Raw genomic sequence first — 24,032 nt, 5'->3', positions numbered from 1 at the left:
AGAAGGCTGTGTGGGGTCCATCATACTGTGTGGAGGGCTGTGTAGTGGTCATTATACTGTTTGGAGGGCTAGTAGAAGCCATTGTACAGTAGGGTGAGGTGTGGGGCCATTATACCGTATGTGGGGCCAATTATCCTGCATGGAGGGCTGTGTGGAAGTCACAGTTGGGGGATCATACTGTGTTGGGGTCACCATACTTTGTCGGCGGAGTTGAGCTGGAGTACAGTAGAGTCATCATACTGTGCATGTGGAGGCTAATGTGGAGGAACGCACTATGGGGGTATCATACTGTGTTTGGAGGCACTTCTGTTGGCATTATACTTTATGAGGGCAATGAAGGGGCAATCTAAAAGCTTTAATAGGAGGAAAATTACTTTGCAAGGGCTGCAAAGTTGTAAGATATGATCTTATGTGTCTCCACCGAATATTCTTTATTTTTTTGTTGGGAGGGGCTTAATTACTACTTCTGCTATGGGGTCCCATGATTTTTATGTATGCCCCTGCTATCTATCTATCTATCTATCTATCTATCTATCTATCTATCTATCTATCTATCTATCTATCTATCTATTATCTATCTGTCTGTCTATCCAGCTGTTTTGCCTTCATCATTATATCCTTTCATTGTTTGTCTTTCTCATTCTCCTGTGGTATATAAAGGCCTTCATGTCAAAAATACATAATGCTACATGTCACTTGAAATGCTTATTTTAAAACGTGAGTGAAAAATGTCTTGTTATTGCTCTGTTAATGGGATTAGAAAAATTAATGCTTGGAGAGACAGTGAATGAATGAGATAATTACTTGGAGACGAAAAAAGGTCACTATTGTGACATGTGAAGCAAATAGTAACCAGAAGATGTTTCTGTTTAAGTGTATGCGTAAGATAAAAATTAAGTGGACAGATACAAGTAAACGTGTAAGAGAAAGAAAGGAGGAAAAAGAAGAAAGAAAGGAAAAAATTCAAAATAAAAAGAGAAAGAAACATTTAAAAAGGGATAAAAAGAAAGAAGAAAGGGAAGGAAGAAAGAAAGATAAAGATTAAATGAAAGAGAATGAAAGAGAAAGAAAGGAAGAAAGAAAGAAAGACAGAAAGAAAATGAAAAATGGAAGAAAGAAAGATAAAGATTAAATGAAAGAGAATGAAAGAGAAACAAAGGAAGAAAGAAACAAAGACAGAAAGAAAAAGAAAGACGGAAGAAAGAAAGAGAAAATGAGAAGAGAAAAACTTAAATAGGGAAGAAAGAAAGAAAAAGAGAGAAACAAAGAAAGAAAAGAAGGAAAGAAAGATTTAAAAAAGGAAAAAAAGAAATAAAAAGAAAAAAAGAAAGAACGAAACAAAGAGAATAAAAGAAAGAAAAAAAAAGAAAGAAAAAAGGAGAGAAAGAAAACACTGAACTATGTTCTAACCCAGCTTTTTTGCATCTTTTTTTTTTCTGCAGCCAAAATCTTCTTTCTTGGCAGTAAAAATGATTTTTCTGCATTTTTGTGGCGGTTTTGCAGCATTATTTGGTGTAGAATAAATGTGTGATTTGTCTACAGTACATGCTTAATAAAGTTAGCTACATTCACCAAAAATGCTGCAAAAGCTGTTTGCACTTTCTCATTGCTTTCTATGGGTAAAAAACGCTGCAAAAAACGCTGAAAGAATTGACAGGCTGCAGATTTAAGAAACTGCTGCAGTTCTCAAATTTAGTCAGGAAAATAAAAACAAGGTGTGTGCAGGAGATTTCTGAAATCTTAGAGCGGTCGGTGGTTCTGCAAAAAGCAACTTCTAGTTTGCATTAAAAAAAAATGCTGCAAAAATGCTGCGTGTGGTCATTGCCTTAAGAATATCTCTCGTGTGACAATTTTCATCTCATTGCTAAAGTACAACGTCTGCAGCTGCGCTAGAAGGACCTGCTGACCGGCCGCGCACATGACGCCAATCGTAGATATTGCCACCAGGTCTTATCACAGCTTAAGATAAAAAGTAGAATGTTATCGTGTTATATCAAAGCTACGAGGTTTAATTTTATTTATTTTCAATTGTAATGGAAAAGTAGAATATTTATTTTTGCATTTGGGCACGGGGCAGTCCACAAGCCTCAGGCAATCTAATCGCATGGATCGTCCATTAAGTGCTTTATCTCTGGTCTAGGAATCAGCTTATCTTCATGTAAATACTGTAATCATCCCAAAATATATCATAATGGTAGAGCTGAATAGGGGGAACTGCTATTTACTGTACAGCTCCGCCGATTAGCTGATACCATTGTGCCGGCTTATACGTAAATACTGCTAGGTACTGATATTAGCAGTATGCGTCTCATGGGGGGTTAAAAGAGATGTATAAAATAAAAAATATAATATAAAAAATATAATAAATGTAGTAACTTCTCTCCTGTAGAATATTCTGTTATTCTCATGAATATGGCGAGCTGGTAAATTCTACTAAATGTTGTATCACAATGTAGCAAAGTCTTAACAGTCTTTTGTGCAGTGAAAAGCCATGTTCCTCCATCACCCTCTACTGAATATCCCAAGTATCCCTGTAGGTATCCCTCTTTTTATCCCCATAGTGTTGGTCTGGTGGAAGGACCTGGTTAACTTGGGTAGATGACAAGGTCTGATAGGCTTGAAGGCCCATTGACGCCTGTGATCAAGAGGTCCACTGTCTCGTTCACTCAGAGGCCATTATCGGTCGTATCAACTGACAGTCTAATGTCTATGTGGGTCTCCCAACTCGTCCCAGGCAAATTATTTCAAGAGAGATAAGGTTCGGGGGCAGGCAGTGTGAAATTTTATGCCTGACCGCTTTGTTCTTCACGAGATAAACCAGTGTTCCTTTGAAAAAATGTGAACATTCAGACGAGCCAAATATTCATGTGTATGGAAGAGTTGGGAGACATGGCTGATAGCTGAATGAGTTCTCGGCCATCAGCTATTGTATGTGTATGACCATCCTAAGGGTCCACACACACCTAGGACCATGTCCCTTTTACAGCTGCCACTAGTGGTGCCTACAAACTAATGAATGTCATTAAAGGGCATCTGTCAGTAGGATCAGTCCTCATAAGCCGTCTATATGGGCATGTAGGTCATAGGAAGTTGAATAAAATGATACCTTGATATCTGCGATCCGGTGTCTTATTCCAGAGAAATCCACATTTTTCTTAATATGTAAATTAGCTGTTAAGATCTATGGGTGGAATTCTCGGGGAGATCTATGTCCGGCCCATAGATCTTAACAGCTTATTTACATATTAAGAAAAATTTAGATTTCTCCTGAATAGGACATCGGATCACAGATATCAAGGTATCATTTTATTCAACTTTTCATGACCTATATGCCCATATAGATGGCTTAGAAGTGCTGACCTTAATGACAGATTTCCTTTAAGTTATTAACTGCTTTCTAATGTGTTTGTTTCTTTAAACATTCTTCTTGATCCTCCTTACCATTGGTTTCTTTGGCACTCTCATGAATGTTTCACTTTCGATAGTGCTTTTACTGGGTTTGATGTTTAAAAGTAACCTGAAGCACATACTGAACCATACTGTAAGCAAATAGAAATAGTAAAATAGTAAAATGCAAGCAAAAGAGGTCTTGGAAGACCTGTTTCAACTTCAAATTTGTGAAAAATATGATCCAAAGATGTGAACAGTGTGAAGTATGTTTTATAAACTTTTAGGGTCGTTTTACAATTCCTAGAATTGTTATGGTATGTTTAAAATGTTTAAAAAATTTTGACTGAAAACATTAAATATATAATACAAAGAGTTTTCTGTGAAACGAAGGAAGTGATGATTAAGGAAATTATCTGGTAAAAAATAATGAAGCACCAACCTTGAATTGTCCTTTTGAAAAAAGCCTTACAGGCTTCACATGAAGCCACCCCATAATGGTAACCTGATGCTATGTCACCACACACCAGACACAGTCTTTTGGGCATTGCATTAAGCATATATTCACATTTGGTTTGTGAATCTTCAGCAATGGTGCTGGAGCAATCATCATATCTTTTCCTGACTGGCCCATTGCCACCAAGACCTGTGGCGGATGGGTACAATGGTGGGGAGTCCAGTCCATTCTGGTGTCCGTTCATTGTGGAACTGTAGCTTCCACTTGCGTCTGATGAGCCACCTGGACTGTGATGGTTGATACTGTCCGTCAGTGATGCTGGGCTTGAGGGTTCCGTCTTGATGTATGACGAGCAGCTCGAATCAATGTGTCGATCCTTGCTTGACATTCTGCAGAGAAGCCTGCATAGTAATAAGGAGACAAGAATAAAAAGAAGGCTCCGTTTAATAAAAGAAAGCTTCCTATTTTTTTTAAGATTGCTCTGTGGGGGCTAAAGACTGCACATCATTCATTCACCAGTCAATAACCCTTGTTGTACATGAAGGTAATCAGCATAAGGCCATGACAGAGATTTAGCAATGTTACAGACAGGCAGTAAACAAAAACTTTCAAAAGCCCAAATCCCCTTTCCCAGAGGTAAGGCTGCTTGTCAATAGGTAAATTAGTACATGTGAAATGTAGAGTATATGCTGTGGACTATAATATGACAAATAAAAAAGTGACAATAGGAAAATGTTCGTTATACAAAAACGATCTTATTTGCTATTTAGTTGACAAATAACCTACAGTGAACATCATTTATTGAGTTGTCCATTTTAAAGATCGTCAACGTACCTCCTCCAATGGACTAAAATATAAAAATGGTTGTGCTTAACTTGGCTTTCTACCATTGATAGCCAATCAGATTGATGTTCCATCAATATAGACATACTCCTACAATGCTTTACCACTATAGTGAATTATCATTTCAAAAGATTCATCTAGACTAGAAACATTTTTCCATGAAATTCGATTTGTGGCAAACTGAAAACCTGCAATTGCCCTGAAAAGACAAATATTACACTATTATCACACTATCTGTAATGCTTCTTCATTGTTGTACGGTTCCCTCTTGCTATTTCTATGGCTAAGCTGTTAGCTGTGATATCCTCTCTCTATTAAGATTCACCGCAAACTAGTAGCTGCATTCCCTGCATCTGCTTTTATACAGGCTATGATAGTCCCTCCTGATTGGCTTTGCGATATCATGTGATGAGGTGGGCATCATGAGGAAGCCTAACTGGCCGCCCCCAAGGTTATGTGAGTCTTTTCTAACTCATGCAATTTTTTGCAATGTGTAAGATGACAGTGACCATTTTAGGTGATTCATGCGAAAAAAATCACAAATTCTTTACATTTTCTGGGTTCATCGAATTCCTAAAAGTCATCATTTCTAATTATAACTTAACAGGCCCTTATTTTTTAGCAAGTACTAGTACTCCATGTCAGTCAAGGATGCAAATGAACTACGAACCTCATCAACCCACTATAAGGCTATGTACACATGATGTGTACTTGAAGCAGAAATTTTCTATACGTTTCTGCTTCTCCTTGGCAGGAAAAACGCATGCGTTTTTACATGCGTTTTTGTCACGTTTTTGATGCATTTTTGATAGGCTTTTTGATGCATTTTTGAAGCATTTTTGTACATCAATGAATGCTTTTTGGAGCTAAATAAAGTTATTTGGTGGGACATTGCAACCTTGGTTTACCATCAGAACTGGGGTGAGTATATTGGTTAATTTGAATGATTAAATAATGTGTCTGTTGTATTTCAAATAAAGTGTTTACTCTGTCTGTGTGTTTATTTAACTCTTTACTTTACTTTAACACCCATGGAGATCTAGCATGTAAGGGTTATCTAAATCTCTTCCAAAGCTCAAAAGATCTACTGGACACTGCTGAAAAATAAAAAATTCTCCATTACTGATAGCTATTAAAATAGATGTGTCAATTGAAATACTAATTGATGCCACGGCCATGCCAAGTCACCTTCACAACATGGACTTACACTGAACTATACTGATTTTTCAAGTTGTGTGCGAAGAATACAAAAACAGTTGCTAAAAAATTTCCAATCTTCAACATAATCCCAGTTTGATTAACATTAGTCCATAGTTTGATACTAAAAGGAATCAAGGAAACCTTCTTTTTGCTCCTTCCTGTGAATCCATGGTATGCCTTGTTTTCCTCTCCTTGACCCTGTTACAATTAGCAAACCCTCAATGCATCTCTAACACTTTCCAAGAATTACCGAGATAATAATACAAAATATCTTGTTAACCCTAATTGTAATTACATAATGTGCCGGTATTTCACCTGATGTACAACGAGAGCATGTAACCTTTCAGGAAATCAAGAATTGAGGTCTAGTAACTACTGTATTTTCTTAATATGTCTATAACCTAGTTCTTTTTTTACACTAATTACAGTCATGCAAATGTCTCATCTGCCTTTGCACTCATGGCTCAGGCCAACATTTGAAAGAAAGTGGCTCGGCTCTGACTTACAACAGCTCTGCGAATTCCTTTTAATTTAGAGCACTTACAAAACCACTTATTACCTTATAATTACTGGACTGCTCTCACATACATTATGATCTTAGGCTAGAGTTAGGAGTTATTAGGGTACTAAAATACGCTCCCTTTTACTCGCTCTCTCTCCAGCCGTGAATTTTATGCAGCCATGATTAAAACATTCGTTCAGATTCATCCCTCGCATCCCGTTGTACATTGAAGATCACATATTCTCCTTTTTATTACAATGCCCGTGGGGTTTTTTTTCTGCTTCTTCTTGACCAATAAGCCGTTCAAGCGGTATAAGTCGTCTAAGACATTTGGTGGTATCTGTCTACTATTTGTCACCTCCAATTAATGTATTGGATTATGGTGGAGATACCACACTATGGTGAGACTTTGTGTGTAGCTCATCAGGGCTTCTTCTTACTCTCGATCAAAGAGCAAATTTTAATATTCGACCTTCAATAGGGCTTTCTGGTTCTAGATTCCACCAAGCATCTAGTCCAAGCTTGGTCAGGTCTCGATCAAAGATCAAATTTTAATATTCAACCTTTAATAGGGCTTTCTGGTTCTACATTCCACCAAGGATCTAGTCCAAGCTTGGTCAGGTCTCGATCAAAGATCAAATTTTAATATTCGACCTTCAATAGGGCTTTCTGGTTCTAGATTCCACCAAGGATCTAATCCAAGCTTGGTAATGTCATCAAACATAAAACTAAAATCAATGCGATCTTGATGGAACCAAGGATTTCAATGTCCTATATAACTTCAAGGAATGTCCATATGATATATTTTATACAGCTTTGGCACCATGAGTTTGTCTGGCGGTGATGCTAACCTAGAATTTTAGCTCCATAACAGTAAAATCATCCATTTGCAAAAAAACATCGAACAAACTGTGACAAATTTGGATAAGAAATTTGGTTTGAAATTTTGGCCCACATTAGCTCATGGATGAAATTTCCTGTAATCCCTAATATATATATATATATATATATATATATATATATATATATATATATATATATATATCGTATGTAACATAACCTGTTGAGGTGGCCATAGAAAACTAGATGAATCTTTGCCAAGCCCACCAATTTTGGCAAAAACCAGTTGACTTAATGTTTATGGAGACCTACAACTTGGATGCTTCCTTCTTCTTACCTAAGACAAGCCACTGCCTGAGATCTTTCCATTGAGAAGACATTCACACCTGGCATAACCCTGTGTTCATATGTAAGGTGGAGTCGTAAGGAAATGCTTATCAGAATTGTATGGTCACCTTAAAGCTGCATGGAAAGATAATCACAATAATATTTTAGTGTAAAAAGGCTACCGATCACTACATGAATGAGAAAACCGCTCGTTCATTGGGTGAAATGATCTTTTCTGCAACGCCAAAGGTCATCGTTCTTTGGGATGCACTGCCTTGTATAAACAGTACTCACACTGCTGAGAACCATGTCAGCCTATGTGCATTGAATGATCTATTACAGATCCCATAGTTTGCATAGTTTACTGCGGTCAGCTTATGTAAACAGGCTATTCAACGACCGCGAATTGGTAAAGATTTACCAATTTATGGTCGTTTAGTGCGGCCGGTGGTTTCATATAAAATAGACCCTTAGGATCTGTTGAGATCTCCTTTACGGTTTCCATTTAATAAAAACCTCAATGATGTGAAGGATCTGTCTCATGATGGGCACCATCGGCGCCCAACTGACCCTACTGATTTTCAATGAGGTCAGTTAGGCTCTGACATGGTGCCATTTTTTCCATTGACTGTTGTAGAATCTGCGATGGAGGCTCCTGAAATGTGAACATAGCCGTACAACTACTGAACACTTTCTACAAATAATAGCATCATGTTCATCTTTCAGCATCTGTCACTTGGCATAACATTAGGGAGAGGATGTATAAATTATGGGGAAAAGAAAACTTGATTCCATTGATTTCCATAGAACAGAGAATGATTTGACCCAATTTCTGCTTTCCAGATGAACTTGTATGAACATTGACTGCAGGACATCTATTGTTATGCTACGTAATATTTGGAATTGTGCCGGAAACAAGGCTTGGCAAGGGGGGTTGACCTGCTAATTACAGTGGAGTTCATTATACGAAAGACATTGCAGACATCATTCCATTATACTAAGCTGCTAACATCAGGGCGTAATTCACATTCCTCTAAGCAAAAAGGGAAAAAAAAAATCTCCAGTATTATTATTCAAGGACAGAAATATTCACAATTATCTATAAATTCAACTGTCACATAGTGGGTTTTATCCTGGCCCTTACTTCAATCTAAAATTGGAGGCACTAAAATTCACATTAACTCGAGCAGGAATACACTGAACATGGCTTTATTTCAAAAGAGCTCGTTTTTGTCAGAAAGAAGCCGTTTCTAAGATGATGACTTTATCTTTTCTCTATAAGAAAAAAAAAATCCTGCTCTTTCTACTAGTCCAGAAATTTACATGATCTCAATTACGAACACGGAGGTTTAACCAAAGCGGTCCACGCACTACGACGCATTCATAGACATATATATATATATGGGGCCAACCACCAAAGGGGGTCAACCTCTTTAAGTATAAGGGCTTATATGAACTGGACAACCCAGATGCTGATGGAAGCTCATCATTTTTAATTGATTTTTAGTGAGTCCAGATATTTTTGATGGGAAGATATCACTGCCGATTCCCAGAAATTCTAGGATGGCCAATATAAACTTCAAAGGAAAATAGAAACTTCAAAAAGGCGAATCTATCAGCAGAGTTTTGTTATTTAATCTGAGAGCAGCATAATATAGGGTAAGTGATCCTGATTCCAGGGATGTGTCACTTACTGGGCTGTGTGTTGTAGTTTCAATACAATCAGTGTTTTATCAGCAAGAGATTATCACTGCCTGACTACATCTCACATGCAGACCAGTCCAGCTAATCTGTGTAACCCCGCCCTCCACCACTGATTGGCTGCTTTCTGACAATGTGCGCTGTACAAAGGAAGCTGCTAATCAGGGGTGTGGGCGGGGTTAGCTCTGCTACATCTACATCAAAGAAAACAGGGATTCTATCAAAACTCCAGAAAGCAGCCCAGTAAGTGATACATCGCTGGAATCAGAGTCTCACTCCCTACTTAATGTTGCTCTCAGGTTATATAGAAAAAACCTGCAGACAGATTCCCTTTAACATCAGTTTGAGAACGCCTCAGCTCTATATGCCGGTAAAGTACACAACCTCCCATACCAATCCCCAGAAATTAATTTTCTGGCCAGTTAAAATAAAGGTCAAATGTGGAAAATTCCAAAATAAACTTTCAAATAAACTTCGCAAACAACCCTCTCACATTTCAATGTCTATAAAGATCACTCTTCACCGCTAGGAGCAGACAATTTTTACTGTGTCAAGTTGTCATCAGGTCCACGGCTATGGGACTTTAGGAGCAACCAAGTGAGACGTGGGATGAAGAAGGCAAGGAGTTGCTTTTAGAGATGAGCAAATTATTACAAGTTTTCCAAAAATATCACCTCCATACGGCTCACCAGAAATAATACTCCAGTTAGGGACTGGAGTACATTACTGGTGGAAGTTTTAAAAGTGGTGGAACTTTTGAAGAATTTGTCGGGTGGGCTTTGGCACGTCCCATCCCGCCCATGCTCTGCCCACTTTGGATACGAGAAAATGGCAAAAGTCGTGTAAAAAAATTTTGCGATTTTTCAAAGTGTTTTACGATAGAAATCTGGCGATACTACTTTGATGAATTGGGGGCCGTATTTTGTTTGCTTCAATCTTTTTAGCGACTTTTTAAAAATTTACACATTTAAAAAAATGTTGGAAAAATTGCTGAGATATATAAAATCGCAGTACATTTATACCAAAAAATTTGTGACTTTGCAAATTTTTTTTGCAAATGAAGAACATCTGTAAAGCCTAAATCTTACCCACAATGGCGAGTTTAAAAAAAACTTTAAAAACAAATGAGCGCCTAAAAAAGTGACTTTAAAAAAGTTGCAAATGAAAAGACAAATATGGCACAAACATAAACAGGTGCAAAACACACAAAACTAGACAAAAAAAAAGCAAAAGTGATGATGAATCGGCACCTGCTCGCCACTCGAGTGACATTGGGTGTCACACACAGTGTGGGAAAGACTAAGTGCAACACGAAGGGATGAGGGGAAGGAAGCCTAGACACTAGGGAAAGGGGGAGTGGAGACCCCTAGGCAGATCTAATAACACCCTGCCTACCCTACCGTCCCTATATGGGTTCCACATCTATCGCCGAGCAGTAAACTTAAGCCTCGTATATTCCTAGAGCTAGGCCCTAGATAGGGAGGGGGGTGAGCAGTGGTCAGTCCCCACTATAAACTAAAGACAACAAGGGAGATAAACAAAGGGGGGAAAACTTAGCTTGAGCAGACACCAGAGAGACAACACCAAACGTCCTCCAAGGGCACCAAAGAAGAAGCTTGCCAATATCACCGGCGACTCCCTGAAGCAAACTGAGAGTTTATAAACACTCAGACCAGGGTGTGTCAATCAGAGCAGGAGGGAAGTTGCAGCTGGGTCCAAAAGTCAGAAGGATTAAGAAGGCGTCTGCAATGCCAAACGCAGTGACCTTCTGCAGCCACCTGCGGAGCGACTGTCTGTTACATCTGACACACCCGTGACATTGGGGTGCTCGAGTCTCTGTCCTGCATGTTTTGCGGCTGTTAGACAGCCATTAAACATGCGAAGATTGCCTGCCATACACGGTAATGCTGGTGCCACATTGGCTACGGCATTACCGTGTATTGCAGGCAATGCCCAGGGATTTGAGCACCCATGATCCTCGATACGTACCCGAGCACCTCGACGTGGCGAGCACGCACCCTCATCACTAGTGAGTAATGTTTAGTATTTTTAACCCCCTCCCCCTGTCCATAATGATTTGGGGTGTGAACAGACCTATAAGGATAATATTAACTTCTTTCGGACCAAGTTGAATCGAATGTGCTGGCAGAATCGCTTCGCCCAAAGCAAAATTTCGGATTTGCTCAGATCTATTTGTGCTGGTAATTATATTGTAAGACATTATTTTTTGGTGATTCTTGGGAGAGATTGGAGCAATGTTCCTTTTTTGAAAATCATATTTTAATATTATATGTCCCCCCCCCCCCGAAAAAAAAATTGGATTTGACCGTCTCCCATTCGAGTACAGGGAAAGCAGCCTCCATTGCAAAAATCGGTTGCAAAAGCGGTGGTGCAATCCATATCCGAGCTGACTTCCTTGAACCACGGATGTTCCTTCACGACGAGCGCGTTTTCTGCTTCAATTAATTGCACTCTAGCAAAGTGGCAAAAACACAAATCACTTAGTAGAAAAATGGGAGCCAGCTGCTCTCGTATAAGAATGAGGAAGGGAGAAAGCAAAGAGACGGAATGAAGTGTCATGTCAGAAATCAACGGTGCAACGTGCGATTTGAGGAAACAGGACTACTTTATGGCGACAGGGTGTCATTACGGCATCACAGTAATACGATGCTTTGACAAGTCTCTCTCCTAACATATCATCACTGCATTAAGGTGCACTGGCTTAGTCGAAACAAGGTGCACAAAAAGGATTTCTTCTCGGCTCCTAATAAGACTTTGCCTTGTTAAGTTGAGAGGAATTTACAGCCATTTCTAGATAAGACCGGTGACCAAAAAAAAAAAAATCCCGAATGTCATAATGGAGGAAGCGTCATGGCAAATAAAGAGCTGCTCTCCCAGAATGCCAATTAGTCTCCGGGAATGGCCTCAGGCAAGGATACAAGGATGCACCAGCCATGAGGCGAAATTCATCTTCCCTGACTACAGGGGGCAGCATTTTTGGGAGTGCAAGCGAACCACTTAGGGAAGGAAGGCCTGCTCTTTTACCCTTCATTTAGATACTGAAAATGTCCACTATGCTAAGGACACCGCATCATTTCCAGCACTCGTTTTTGGAGTAGTTTTTTGAGGACATGCATTTTGAGACTGGTTTCTGATTATGGGACAAATTAAGGGCAGCCATGAAGGACATGTATACTTCTCAGCCGGACCTCGGTTGGAATCCCACTGCATCTTAGGTCCCCTTCACACAGCCATATAAAACCCGAACTGGAAAAAACAGTTTGGGTGTCATCAGTGTTTTGGATCAGTGTGCCATCAGTATTCCATCAGTGTGTCATCAGTGTGTCATCAGTGTTTTGGATTAGTGTGCCATCAGTGTTTTGGATTAGTGTGCCATCAGTGTGTCATCAGTGTGCCATCAGAGTGCCATCAGTGTGTCATCAGTGTGTCATCAGTGTTTTGGATTAGTGTGCCATCAGTGTGTCATCAGTGTGCCATCAGAGTGCCATCAGTGTGTCATCAGTGTGTCATCAGTGTTTTGGATTAGTGTGCCATCAGTGTCTCATCAGTGTTTTGGATTAGTGTGTCATCAGTGTGTCATCAGTGTGCCATCAGAGTGCCATCAGTGTGTCATCAGTGTGCCATCAGTGTGTCATCAGTGTTTTGGATTAGTGTGTCATTAGTGTTTTGGATCAGTGTGCCATCAGTGTGTCATCAGAGTGCCATCAGTGTGTCATCAGAGCGCCATCAATGTGTCATCAGTGTGCCATCAGTGTGTCATCAGTGTTTTGGATCAGTGTGTCATCAGTGTTTTGGATTAGTGTGCCATCAGTGTGCCATCAGTGTTTTGGATAAGTGTGCCATCAATGTTTTCGATCAGTGAGCCATCAGTGTGTCATCAGTGTGCCATCAGTGTGCAATCAGTGTGTCATCAGTGAGCCATCAGTGTGTCATCAGTGTGCCATCAGTGTGCAATCAGGGTGTCATCAGTGTGCCATCAGTGAGCCATCAGTGTGTCATCAGTGTGCCATCAGTGTGCAATCAGGGTGTCATCAGTGTGCCATCAGTGAGCCATCAGTGTGTCATCAGTGTGCCATCAGTGTGCAATCAGGGTGTCATCAGGGTGTCATCAGTGTGCCATCAGTGAGCCATCAGTGTGTCATCAGTGTGCCATCAGTGTGTCATCAGTGTTTTGGATCAGTGTGTCATCAGTGTTTTGGATTAGTGTGCCATCAGTGTGCCGTCAGTGTTTTGGATAAGTGTGCCATCAATGTTTTCGATCAGTGAGCCATCAGTGTGTCATCAGTGTGCCATCAGTGTGCAATCAGTGTGCCATCAGTGTGCAATCAGGGTGTCATCAGTGTGCCATCAGTGTGCAATCAGTGTGTCATCAGTGTGCCATCAGTGTGCAATCAGTGTGTCATCAGTGTGCCATCAGTGTGCAATCAGTGTGCCATCAGTGTTTTTCCGGTATGGATAAAGAAAGAATGAAATGACAAAGCTTCTCCTATACTTTGCCATGTTAAGCACATACAGCACCCGGATGTCAGACGGAGGCCCGCATGTGCTGTACATGTGTTTCACAGACCAGTAGACTTGTACTGGTCCTTGTGATCTGTGCCGCCGGAAAAAAAATAGACGGGTCTCTGTGTGTTTTGCACTGACACACGGTCCGTGTTTAAACAAGGACATGTGCACAGCAGCAGAGGTTATAATGGCTACGTGTAGCATTTGTGAAAAAAACGGATGCCACACGTGCTGCAAAAACGGACGTGTGCAGGAGGCCGAAGATAGCTGCTGGCCAAAAGTTAATTTGGATGACAACTATCTTCTTCAACCCCAACATATAGATGCACAGTCAGATTGGCCGAGCATTCATGTATTTCAGTAGGGAGAGGGAGACAGCAACTGTAGGATACGCCTGGTATCACCTTAACTACTGAAAGAGCAAGAAGATCAGGCATGTTGAAATCCAACATGCCCAATCCTTATTTTCCCTGACATCTAACAAAAAGGAGGTGGAGACATCCCCAACCGCAATAGCTGGTAGACTGGTCCTGCCAAAATTAGCGGCTGTTCCTCCAATGTGCTAAAAATTAAGCCCTTATGTTTCTATATTGAGAAGTTATAGGCATTCGTGGCACCATATTACGGCATGGATTGCTACAATATCTAAATTCGGAAGTATAGATTAGATTATGGATGATATAATACGGATCTGAACACACAGAGACGCCCTGAGTAGGAAGAAGTCATTTACATCTATGGTTCTTGCCACATTGCCTGTTCTTGGCCGGTCAGTACGTGGGATTAAAGGGTTAACCTGATAAGCCAGTCACACAGTTTATTCAATCCTCATTATTCAATCTCCTCTGCAGCTACAGATAAGTATGCCTTGTTTATGGTCTATAGCTTGTCATAGTGAAAGCAATGAAAAACATCAAATCAATACGGTGTTTAAATGAACAATAACGCTGTGCAAATATAGATATGCCATTGTGCATATATTACTCTCCTTACACATCAAACATGCCACAAGGCCCAGCGCCTCCGCCCGACAGGCTGCTAAACGGAAACGGACATCCCCCGGAACACAGCGGAGGAAAGTATATCTGAAAGGAACATTAAACCCATCGGAGAAATCTTCTAACATAAAGAAATAAACATAGGCGTGATACATAGAAGGACGGAAAGGGAAAAGGGAGGGCAGAATGAAAAGAGGTATAAAGCAAAGGAAGAAAATAGAAAGGGGTGGTCATATGGAAAGAAGAAATGAAGGAAAGATGGGAAGAAAGGGATGAAGGGAAGAAGGAAAGAAAAGATAAGGGTGAAAAGAAAGGGAAAAATAAAAAGTGGAGGAAAGAGAAGAGGAATAAAAAAAAGAAAGTATAATGGTAAAAAAAGAAAAAAGGGAAGAGGAAGAGAAAAGAGAAAAGAAAAGGCAAAAAAATAGAGAGGAAAAAAGTAGGGAGAAAATTACAGAAAAGATAAGGGTAAAAAGAAAGAGAAAAAGAAAAAGTGGAGGAAAGAGAAGAGGAAGAAAAAAAAAGAAAACATAATGGTAAAAATGGAAAAGGGAAGAGGAAGAGAAAAGAAAAAAAGAAAAAGCAAACAAATAGAAAGGAAAAAAGGAGGGAGAAGATAAAAGAAAAGATTAAGGTAAAAAGAATGAGAAAAATAAAAAGTGGAGGAAAGGGAAGAGGAAGAAAAAAAAAGATAATATAATGGTAAAAACGGAAAAGGGAAGAGGTAGAGACAAGAAAAAAGGAAGAAAGAAAAGACGAAAAACAAAATAAAAGAAAAGATAAGAGTAAAAAAAGGTTAATAAAAAAAGAAAAGAAGGAGGAAATAAAATAAAGAAGAAAGAAAGAAAAAGGAGAGGGAAAGAAGGAAGGGAGAACAATAGAAAAATATACAAAAGGAAAGAGGAAGAGAAGGAAGACATTAATGAAGAGAGGGGGAAGAATAGAAGAGATTAATGAACAGGGGAAGAAATGAAAGAAAGGCAGAGGAAATAAAAGGAGAATGAAGAAAAGAAGGAAGCAGAGAAAGTAAAGGAAGAAGAGATGGAAACAAGAAAGGAAAGAAGTGTGGAAGAAAAGTGAAAAGTAAAACAGGGAAGAAGAAAAGAAGTAATGAATGAATGAATGAATGAATAAATGAATGAAGAAAGGAGGAAAGAAAAGAAGGTAGGAAGAAGGGAAGATAGAATGCAAGAAATGAGGTAAGGGGGTAGAAAAGGAAGGAAGGACAGAAGGAAAAGAAATGGAAGACATTAGAAATCACAGGAAGAGAAGGAAGAAAGAAAAGAAGAAAGGAATAAAGAAAGGTAGGAAAAGAGAGAAGAGGAAAAAAATAAGGGAAGAATGATTTCAAACATCCTTTGTGTAGACTAATTGGATTCTGGTGACAGTCCTCCACTCATCCATTGTGCTGCCCAATGGGCATAAAACTATCCTGACACTAGGGGGCACTCACGTCCCCACTCTACTGGACTGTATACATTTCAGTTGCTGTAGAACAAGTTCATTCTGGAAGAGTTTCTTTTGTAGAAGTTCATTAGCTGCTAGATTGTAATTAAACAGATGTCCGTTTGCTATAACAGTATTGATATACATTTGCTCTAATGTTACAATTAGCCTACAGAAGATCTTTACTGTATTGAAATCTCCATTTGGTTCATTCCGCAGGCAGGCGAGCCCCATCTCCGCACACTCCGGAGCTCTTATCTGCTCTACGGTTTCTAGCATGCGTTCTGTAGTGAGATAATCTCTTCTATATTATTTTAAGTGATTTTACTCTGGCATCAGGAGGGGCCCAGCTGGTGCCAACTGTTCTGTGGCTATGAGACAAAATGATGTGAACTTGCCAGAGTGCATAGTTTACAATTCAGGCTCTATTTTAAACAAACAGATAAAAATGTAAATGTACAATAAAAGTGAGATGAGCGCTGCCGACGACAGCGAGGATAATGGGACATCAATACCCAGGCCGTAAGAAGAAATTTTGACGACACGTTTGACATTACAAAAAATTGGCGAGCCATCCCGTGTGCTCCTCCAAAATAAATACTGAACAAACATATACCATGACTAGTGGACTACATAGAGTACAGGGAGGGATGATTTGCCGCATAAATACCAAATTAGCCCCCATTATAATGCTGTATTTTGCCACCCAAGTGTGATGACACAGCATTTATTCTTAATTATGGCAGACGTATTTTTCAGTAGGTCAAGAGACATAAGCTATTGTTAATATGAAACTCAATGTTGATTCTTGTTGTAGGTTGAATTGATGTTTGTGGATTTGTTGAATGGTTGCAGACTATTTATTGTATCAGTCCTTGCAGCTTATTGTTCTGCTATCCTTGAGGGACAAAGACGCAGGTTAATTGAACAATCGACGTTTGTAAATATGTTGATTACCCATTGTATCAGTCCATGCAGCTTGTTGGTCTGTAAACACTGCAGGAGAAAATCTGCAGGTTAATTGAACACTTGAACACTCCCACCTTCCTCCAATCCCGTGGGTGGAAAAATGCCTGAATAAGAGTTGTGAACTCTAAAAGGAGGATCTGCCTCTGTTTCCAGAGAGACTCTACCTGACAGTAGCAAAGGCAACATGGCTCCAACCGGAGGAATACAGATTTGAGACTCTGCCCATCACTGAACCCATGGAGATGTTTGGAGGTTAGGACAATCAGGTCACCTGGCCACATTCCTTAATGGTCTCCGTCAGCTTCCTAAGCTTACCGCTCCCTCCTCTCCATGGGTGCCGGCCAAAAACAGAGTGCCCAGGTTGGGGTAGTCGGCCCTGGAAGCCCCAAAGTCACAGATGCTCTAATTCCCAGTGAGCCAGCGGAAAGGTGAGACTGTCATTTGCACCACCTTATGTATGAGCTGGGACTGTACTATGTGTTGTTGACTGTTGATCCAATAAATTTTTACCGTAGGGTGCTACTCTTGTCCTGTGTTGTCTGAGTAATATTATGCCCATGGGGAAGGAGTGTGGGTGCTCAGTGGGATGAGCCCTGGTCCACGCAATCTTTTTAAAGACAGCCAGGCCAGCGAACGAGATCACCCACTGAACCTCGTGTCTCCACACCAGGTAATAAGTATTTCCTAGCTCTTCCCATAACCCAATGACAACTTCTCCTCTGAGGAGTGTATTGGTTTCCCCACCCAGTAGCAAAGGAAACTAGACCAACCAGGGATAATCCATTTTCCCTGTAGGCATTATACTATACTTTTTAACTTTTTTCTATAGTATTCACCTTTTTGTTATGATTTATTCATCATGATGTTTGCACTTTTTTGCCTTTTTTTTTCTTAAGGGGAACCTGACAAGTTGTACATGCAGTTCTATGTTATAGAGCAGGAGAAACCAGACAGAAAGATATATAGTTTTGTGGGAAAAGATTTAGAATAACTAGTAATTTATTCATTGAAATCCCTGGTTTTCTAAGCCCTATTCAATACTTAGAAGTCCAGTGGGCGGTCCTAAGTAGAGATCTATGACTAGGACTGCCCACTGGACTCTTGAGCATAGAGAAAAAAGAAGTTTAAAAGAATTAAGTTATACTAAATATTTTCCCACAAAACTATATATCATTCTGCTCAGCTATTTTTGTACTACAACATGATCACTACAGATGTCAAGTTTGACATGATCCCTTTTAATAAAATAAGCAGGGCTGCTCTTCTTTTGTGGTACAAAATAAACCAAATTTTGGAATTAACATAATTGATATTATTAGATCTAGATTTAGACTTCATTGCAATTAAATCCTTTAATTTTTTTGCGTAAAAATTTAAAAATGATAATAAAATAGTCCAACTCTTCTGCTGCTCCAAGGATACTTATTAGCCATTTGTTTATGCAGCAGATGAAGTAACGTTAGGAGGTGATCTAAAATGTTCATGGCCGGGTCTTGACTATAATCAGGCTTGGCATCTGGGATAAATGTTTACCCAACAAAAGCAAGAAAATTCTAAAGGTTGCAGGAAAATCTAATAATAACAGGTCAGGTAAAGAAAAAAAAAAGAAATAATCAAAGTAATAAAATGACTTAAATTATAAATATTTGATTATATTTTCTGTATTTTCAAAATAAAGATTAAAAGGGTGAGAAAAAAAACATCTGGTTTCTTCAAGAAACAGCGCCACTCCAGTTCATAGTTCATCTGGAGTAAATGGGGCTGAGATGTAATACCACATGCTACCTGTAGACAGGTGTGGCACTGTTTTTGAATGAAAGAAGTTACATTTTTGTAATCGTGTACTCACTTTATCCCATAGTTGCCATTCGAATTATAAGACCCTCTAAAAGCTCTGTTCAAATTAGACTAAATTCAGCCAAACTCGCCAATATGAATGGAAAAGGACAACAGTCTAAATTGGAAAAGGAGACCCGACTCTCCTAAGAAAGAGAAGGATCCAGCTTATTAAATTTCAATGGCCGATCTTTTTGTTTTCCGGGAGATAAGCCACAAACAGAGGTGTATTGCACCATCTTTCTCGTACAGAACAGACAATCGCTCGCTGTGTATGGGTCGGTCTGGAGAGATAGTTGTCAACCAACTGATAATTCAATCGATAACTATTTAACGTGTCTAAGTACCCTACTGCTAGTGGGTGCAATACAAGCATTTCAGGATAATTCATACGTGTCTAAGTACCCTACTGCTAGTGGGTGCAATAGAAGCAATTCAGGATATTTCATATGTGTCTAAGTACCCTACTGCTAGTGGGTGCAATAGAAGCATTTCAGGATATTTCATACATGTCTAAGTACCCTACTGCTAGTAGATGCAATAGAAGCATTTCAGGATATTTCATACGTATCTAAGTACCCTACTGCCAGTGGGTGTAATAAAAGCACTTCAGGATATTTCATACGTGTCTAAGTACCCTACTGCTAGTGGGTGCAATAGAAGCACTTCAGGATATTTCATAAGTGTCTAAGTACCCTACTGCTAGTGGGTGCAATAGAAGCATTTCAGGATATTTCTTACGTGTCTAAGTACCCTACTGCTAGTGGGTGCAATAGAAGCATTTCATGATATTTCATACGTATTTAAGTACCCTACTGATAGTGGGTGCAATAGAAGCATTTTAGGATATTTCATACATGTCTAAGTACCCTACTGCTAGTGTGGCGCCCTGCTGCGCATGAGTGCCACAGATCCTAGAGGGGTGCATAAACGGATTCCTCCGCAAGAGGCTCTCCACACACCTCCACCTTCCACCTCAGACCAGCAGAGGGAGCCCGTTAGGGATATAAATAGGGAAGGTGGAGCTAGGCAGTTAAGTCTGGAGTAGACAGAGAGTTCCTGCAGTAGTTAAGCCTGAGAGAAGTCAGCCTGCAGTGGAGCAGAGTCCAGACTCAGTTGTAGCTCAGTTAGAGCTTAAGGTGTGCCGACGCCATAAGAGCGGTGAAGTGCGGCAAGCTGCCGCTAGTGTGTGTAGCCTAGTGAGGGCCCCGAGCAAGGCCGAAGGCTAGAGGACTGAGTAGCATTGAAGGCAGAGGAGCTGTACAAGCTCACCTCAGAAAACATATACCGGACACCGGGTCCGCGTCTACAGGGCTGTATATCCCCATGGAGAGACAACCGGAGACCCCTGGAAGACTTCAGGTCCCAGGATCACCCAAGAGCTGATACGTAACAGAGCCAGGAGTCATGGAGGCCCCGCGAGCAGGGAGCGCGTACTCCAAGAGAAGGCACTACCACAAAGTCAGCCGGTGCAGGACAGAGACAAAGTTAGGCCTAGCTCCAGACAGGTCAGAAACTTACTACGCAAAGGCAAGAAACAGGAGGCCCTACACCCGCTCAATGGGGAGGATCCTGATATGCACCCTTCACCCTACAGTGCTCCGGGTCGTGCCTGAATTTCCATCAGTAAAAGGTACTGAAGAGACTATCGTGTCTGTCCCTGTTCTTACTCTGGCCCGGCTGGGTCCCATCTGTCCCTGCATCCTTACATCCCCGCTGCCCTGAGGCCTAGCTCCACCTGTGGGGAGCTATACCACGCAAGCTGCCTTAACACCGGCCTCAGTGGGCTGCTGCAGCGCTGGTGATCCTCACCAGACACCACAGGTGGCGTCACGAACTTCTATATAATTTTTCACCCTTTTTAAAGAGAGGCCCAGGGTACGGGCCCCGGAGCCGACTACAGCAACATCCCCCAAGATCAGGCAACAAGGCCCGGGTGCCGAGTCATCACCATCCCCTGGGCTACACACTAGTGGGTGCAATAGAAGTATTTCATGATATTTCATAGGTCTGTATAGGAGCTGCATACACAAAACGGTAGACTATTTTTACACCCACGCTATTAGCAAAATTGCTTAAATTATAGGTCGATGCATTGCAGCAGAGATTTTCCACTTGTAAGACTCCAAAGGAAATAAAAATACAACTCCAGAATATTGAAAGAAATAGTATCACCAACAGCTGGAGTGCAGCCAGTTCCTCACTGCTACATGATAGAAATATACTGCTGGTTTTAACTCCTAATTCATTTAATCCATCCATAATAAGGCTGAGAATCAGAAATATCAAGTCTACTGGATATGGAGATAACTGATCGTCCACTCTAACAACGCCCACCCTCTTGAATCAACCAACAAAGTAGTAAACGGTTTTCACACTGAATTGTCCTCCCTGGAAGATGAGCTGATTACCATTTTTCTTCTCCTGCTCATTTTATAAGAACACTGCTTGCTGTGACAGTAAATCGTTTCGATCCATTACATAAAACGGACCATCAAATACTGAAATAAGGGGAAATCCCCATAATTGTACATTAACTTTGTTAATTAAAAGTGGCGAAACTTGAAGTTCAAGGGCCTCTATAAACTATAGATAACACAGGATCCACCATTCACAATAGGCGATGTCACAGCTCACCTTCTCCTCCTCCTTTACAATGACTGATAATACCTCTATACACAGTAGATAACATAGGATCCACAATTCCCAATAGGTAATGTCACAGCTCACCTTCTCCTCCTGTACAATGACTGATAACACCTCTATATACAGTAGATAACACAGGATCCACCATTCCCAATAGGTGATGTCACAGCTCACCTCCTCCTCCCGTACAATGACTGATAACATCTCTATATACAGTAGATAACACAGGATCCAGCATTCACAATAGGTGATGTCACAGCTCACCTCCTCCCCCTCCTGTACAATGACTGATAACATCTCTATATACAGTAGATAAAACAGGATCCACCATTCACAATACGTGATGTCACAGCTCACCTCCTCCTCCTCCTGTACAATGACTGATAACGCCTCTATATACAGTAGATAACACAGGATCCACTATTCACAATAGGTGATATCACAGCTCACCTCCTCCTCCTCCAGTATAATGACTGATAACACCTCTATATACAGCAGATAACACAGGATCCACCATTGACAATAGCCAATGTCACAGCTCACCTCCTCCTCCTGTACAATGATTGATATCACCTGTATATATAATAGATAATACAGAATCCACCATTCACAAAATCTCTATCAGGGCACCAAAATATCATATCCTTAATTGAATTAGTCTTCGAGTATGAGCAAAAGGGTCTTTTGCCCCCTTAGGCTCTAGGGTGTTTACACCCACCATCATTACTCCTCTGTTAATTATAATTACCCAACATTAATTAATTTGATCTAAGAGTTCAGAAAGAAAGTAAAGAAAAGTGAGTGATTCCTTTAAATTCCCCAAAAGAAATAGTTAAGTTGTCTTAGAATTCTAAATAAAGAACATAAAAAGGTCACATTTGCAAAAGTTGCTTAGAAATAAGAGGTTTTCTTTCTCTCCCCCTCCATTCTGGGGAAGTTGCAGGATGGCGTTCTCCTGCAATCAGGGTTTAAGTGACTGTTTGTCCCCGTGTGTTTCGGCGCGCTGTCAGCGAGCAGCGGGGAGCTGGCGAGTTGTTACTACATTTGATTTGATTGTCAGTAGGAAACATCATTTTCCCCAACTGTTTGTTGCTTCTTTGGAAGGATGTGTTCTTCCTCCAGACAGACTCCTCTCCTCCTCCTCGGCGGCGGAGTCTCGGCATATGTTAGACACAGCTCCAGTTGACAAACAAAGTGACTGCATAATTGTGTTTGAATTCACCGTAGTAAGCTGTCATTTTTAACCTTTTATGTATGTGCACCTTGCTATCGCTGTTTAGCAGGATAAAGGCTTGTCTGATGGCGGAACGTCTTTGAGCAGATGTCGAATAAAATCCTACACAAAGGTTGGCTTAACCCTTTGCGGTGCGAGCACTTGAGTCTCTTTGTGTAAAAATGCTACAATATTGCACATTCATGAAGGTGATAAATGGCGAACAACTACTTAAAGGGGAAATTAAAGATTACAGAAAAGGAACCATACTAATTGTACTATTTTTAAACTAAATTTCAAAAGGTATTGGAAGAGTAAAGGGAGTGTGTCAACAGAAAATGGCCTATTGTTTAACTCAGACTTTTATGTTAAATGTATTTTTTAAACATATATATATATATATATATATATGTGTTTTCACTATACAGTATTGCTATCTTAATAGAAAAACAGACATGTTGCATTTGTCACAAACAGGCCACTAGGCCAAGTTCAACACTCGTTTATTCTGTTCTGCATAGAAGACTTTATAATCAGCTCATTATCATCACAAACAGGATTACAATGACAGGTAATGTGTCTTTAAAGATAACACAGGATTTACTATTCACAATAGATGATATCATAGCTCACCTCCTCCTCCTCTTGTATAACGATAAACCTCTATGCACATTAGATAACATAGGATCCATCATTCACAATAGGTGATATCATAGCTCACCTTCTCCCCCTCCTGTAAAATGACTGATAACGCCTTTATATAAAGTAGATAACACAGGATCTACCATTCACAATAGGTGATATCACAGCTCACCTCCTCATCCTGTACAATGGCTGATAACACCTCTATATACAGTAGATAACAAAGGATCCACCATTCACAATAGGTGATGTTACAGCTCACCTCCTCCTCCTGTACAATGACTGATAACACTTCTATATACAGTAGATAACACAGGATCCTCATTCACAATAGGTAATATCACAGCTCACCTCCTCCTCCTGTACAATGACTGATAACACTTCTATATACAGTAGATAACACAGGATCCTCATTCACAATAGGTGATGTCACAGATCACCTCCTCCTTCTGTACAATGACTGATAACACCTCTATATACAGTAGATAACACAGGATC

General features: G+C 40.2%; 1 protein-coding gene across 10 annotated transcripts in view; it reads right to left on the bottom strand.

Annotated features, from left to right (window-relative positions):
• The window catches only part of ESRRG (estrogen related receptor gamma), a 536,337-nt gene that overhangs the window by 207,868 nt on the left and 304,437 nt on the right, over positions 1-24,032 (bottom strand). For all 10 annotated transcript variants that reach the window (XM_073671941.1, XM_073671937.1, XM_073671932.1 and 7 more), the window contains one exon: positions 3,830-4,245. In XM_073671941.1, the coding sequence (XP_073528042.1) occupies positions 3,830-4,232 (403 nt within the window). In that variant the 5' untranslated portion in view covers positions 4,233-4,245. The remainder of the gene's footprint in view (positions 1-3,829; positions 4,246-24,032) is intronic.

Source organism: Phyllobates terribilis, unplaced genomic scaffold, assembly GCF_046119375.1.
Source record: "Phyllobates terribilis strain yellow unplaced genomic scaffold, ASM4611937v1 Scaffold_3__8_contigs__length_932513732, whole genome shotgun sequence".
NCBI classification, from domain to species: Eukaryota; Metazoa; Chordata; class Amphibia; order Anura; family Dendrobatidae; genus Phyllobates; species Phyllobates terribilis.
This window is presented reverse-complemented; position numbering and strand designations above follow the sequence as displayed.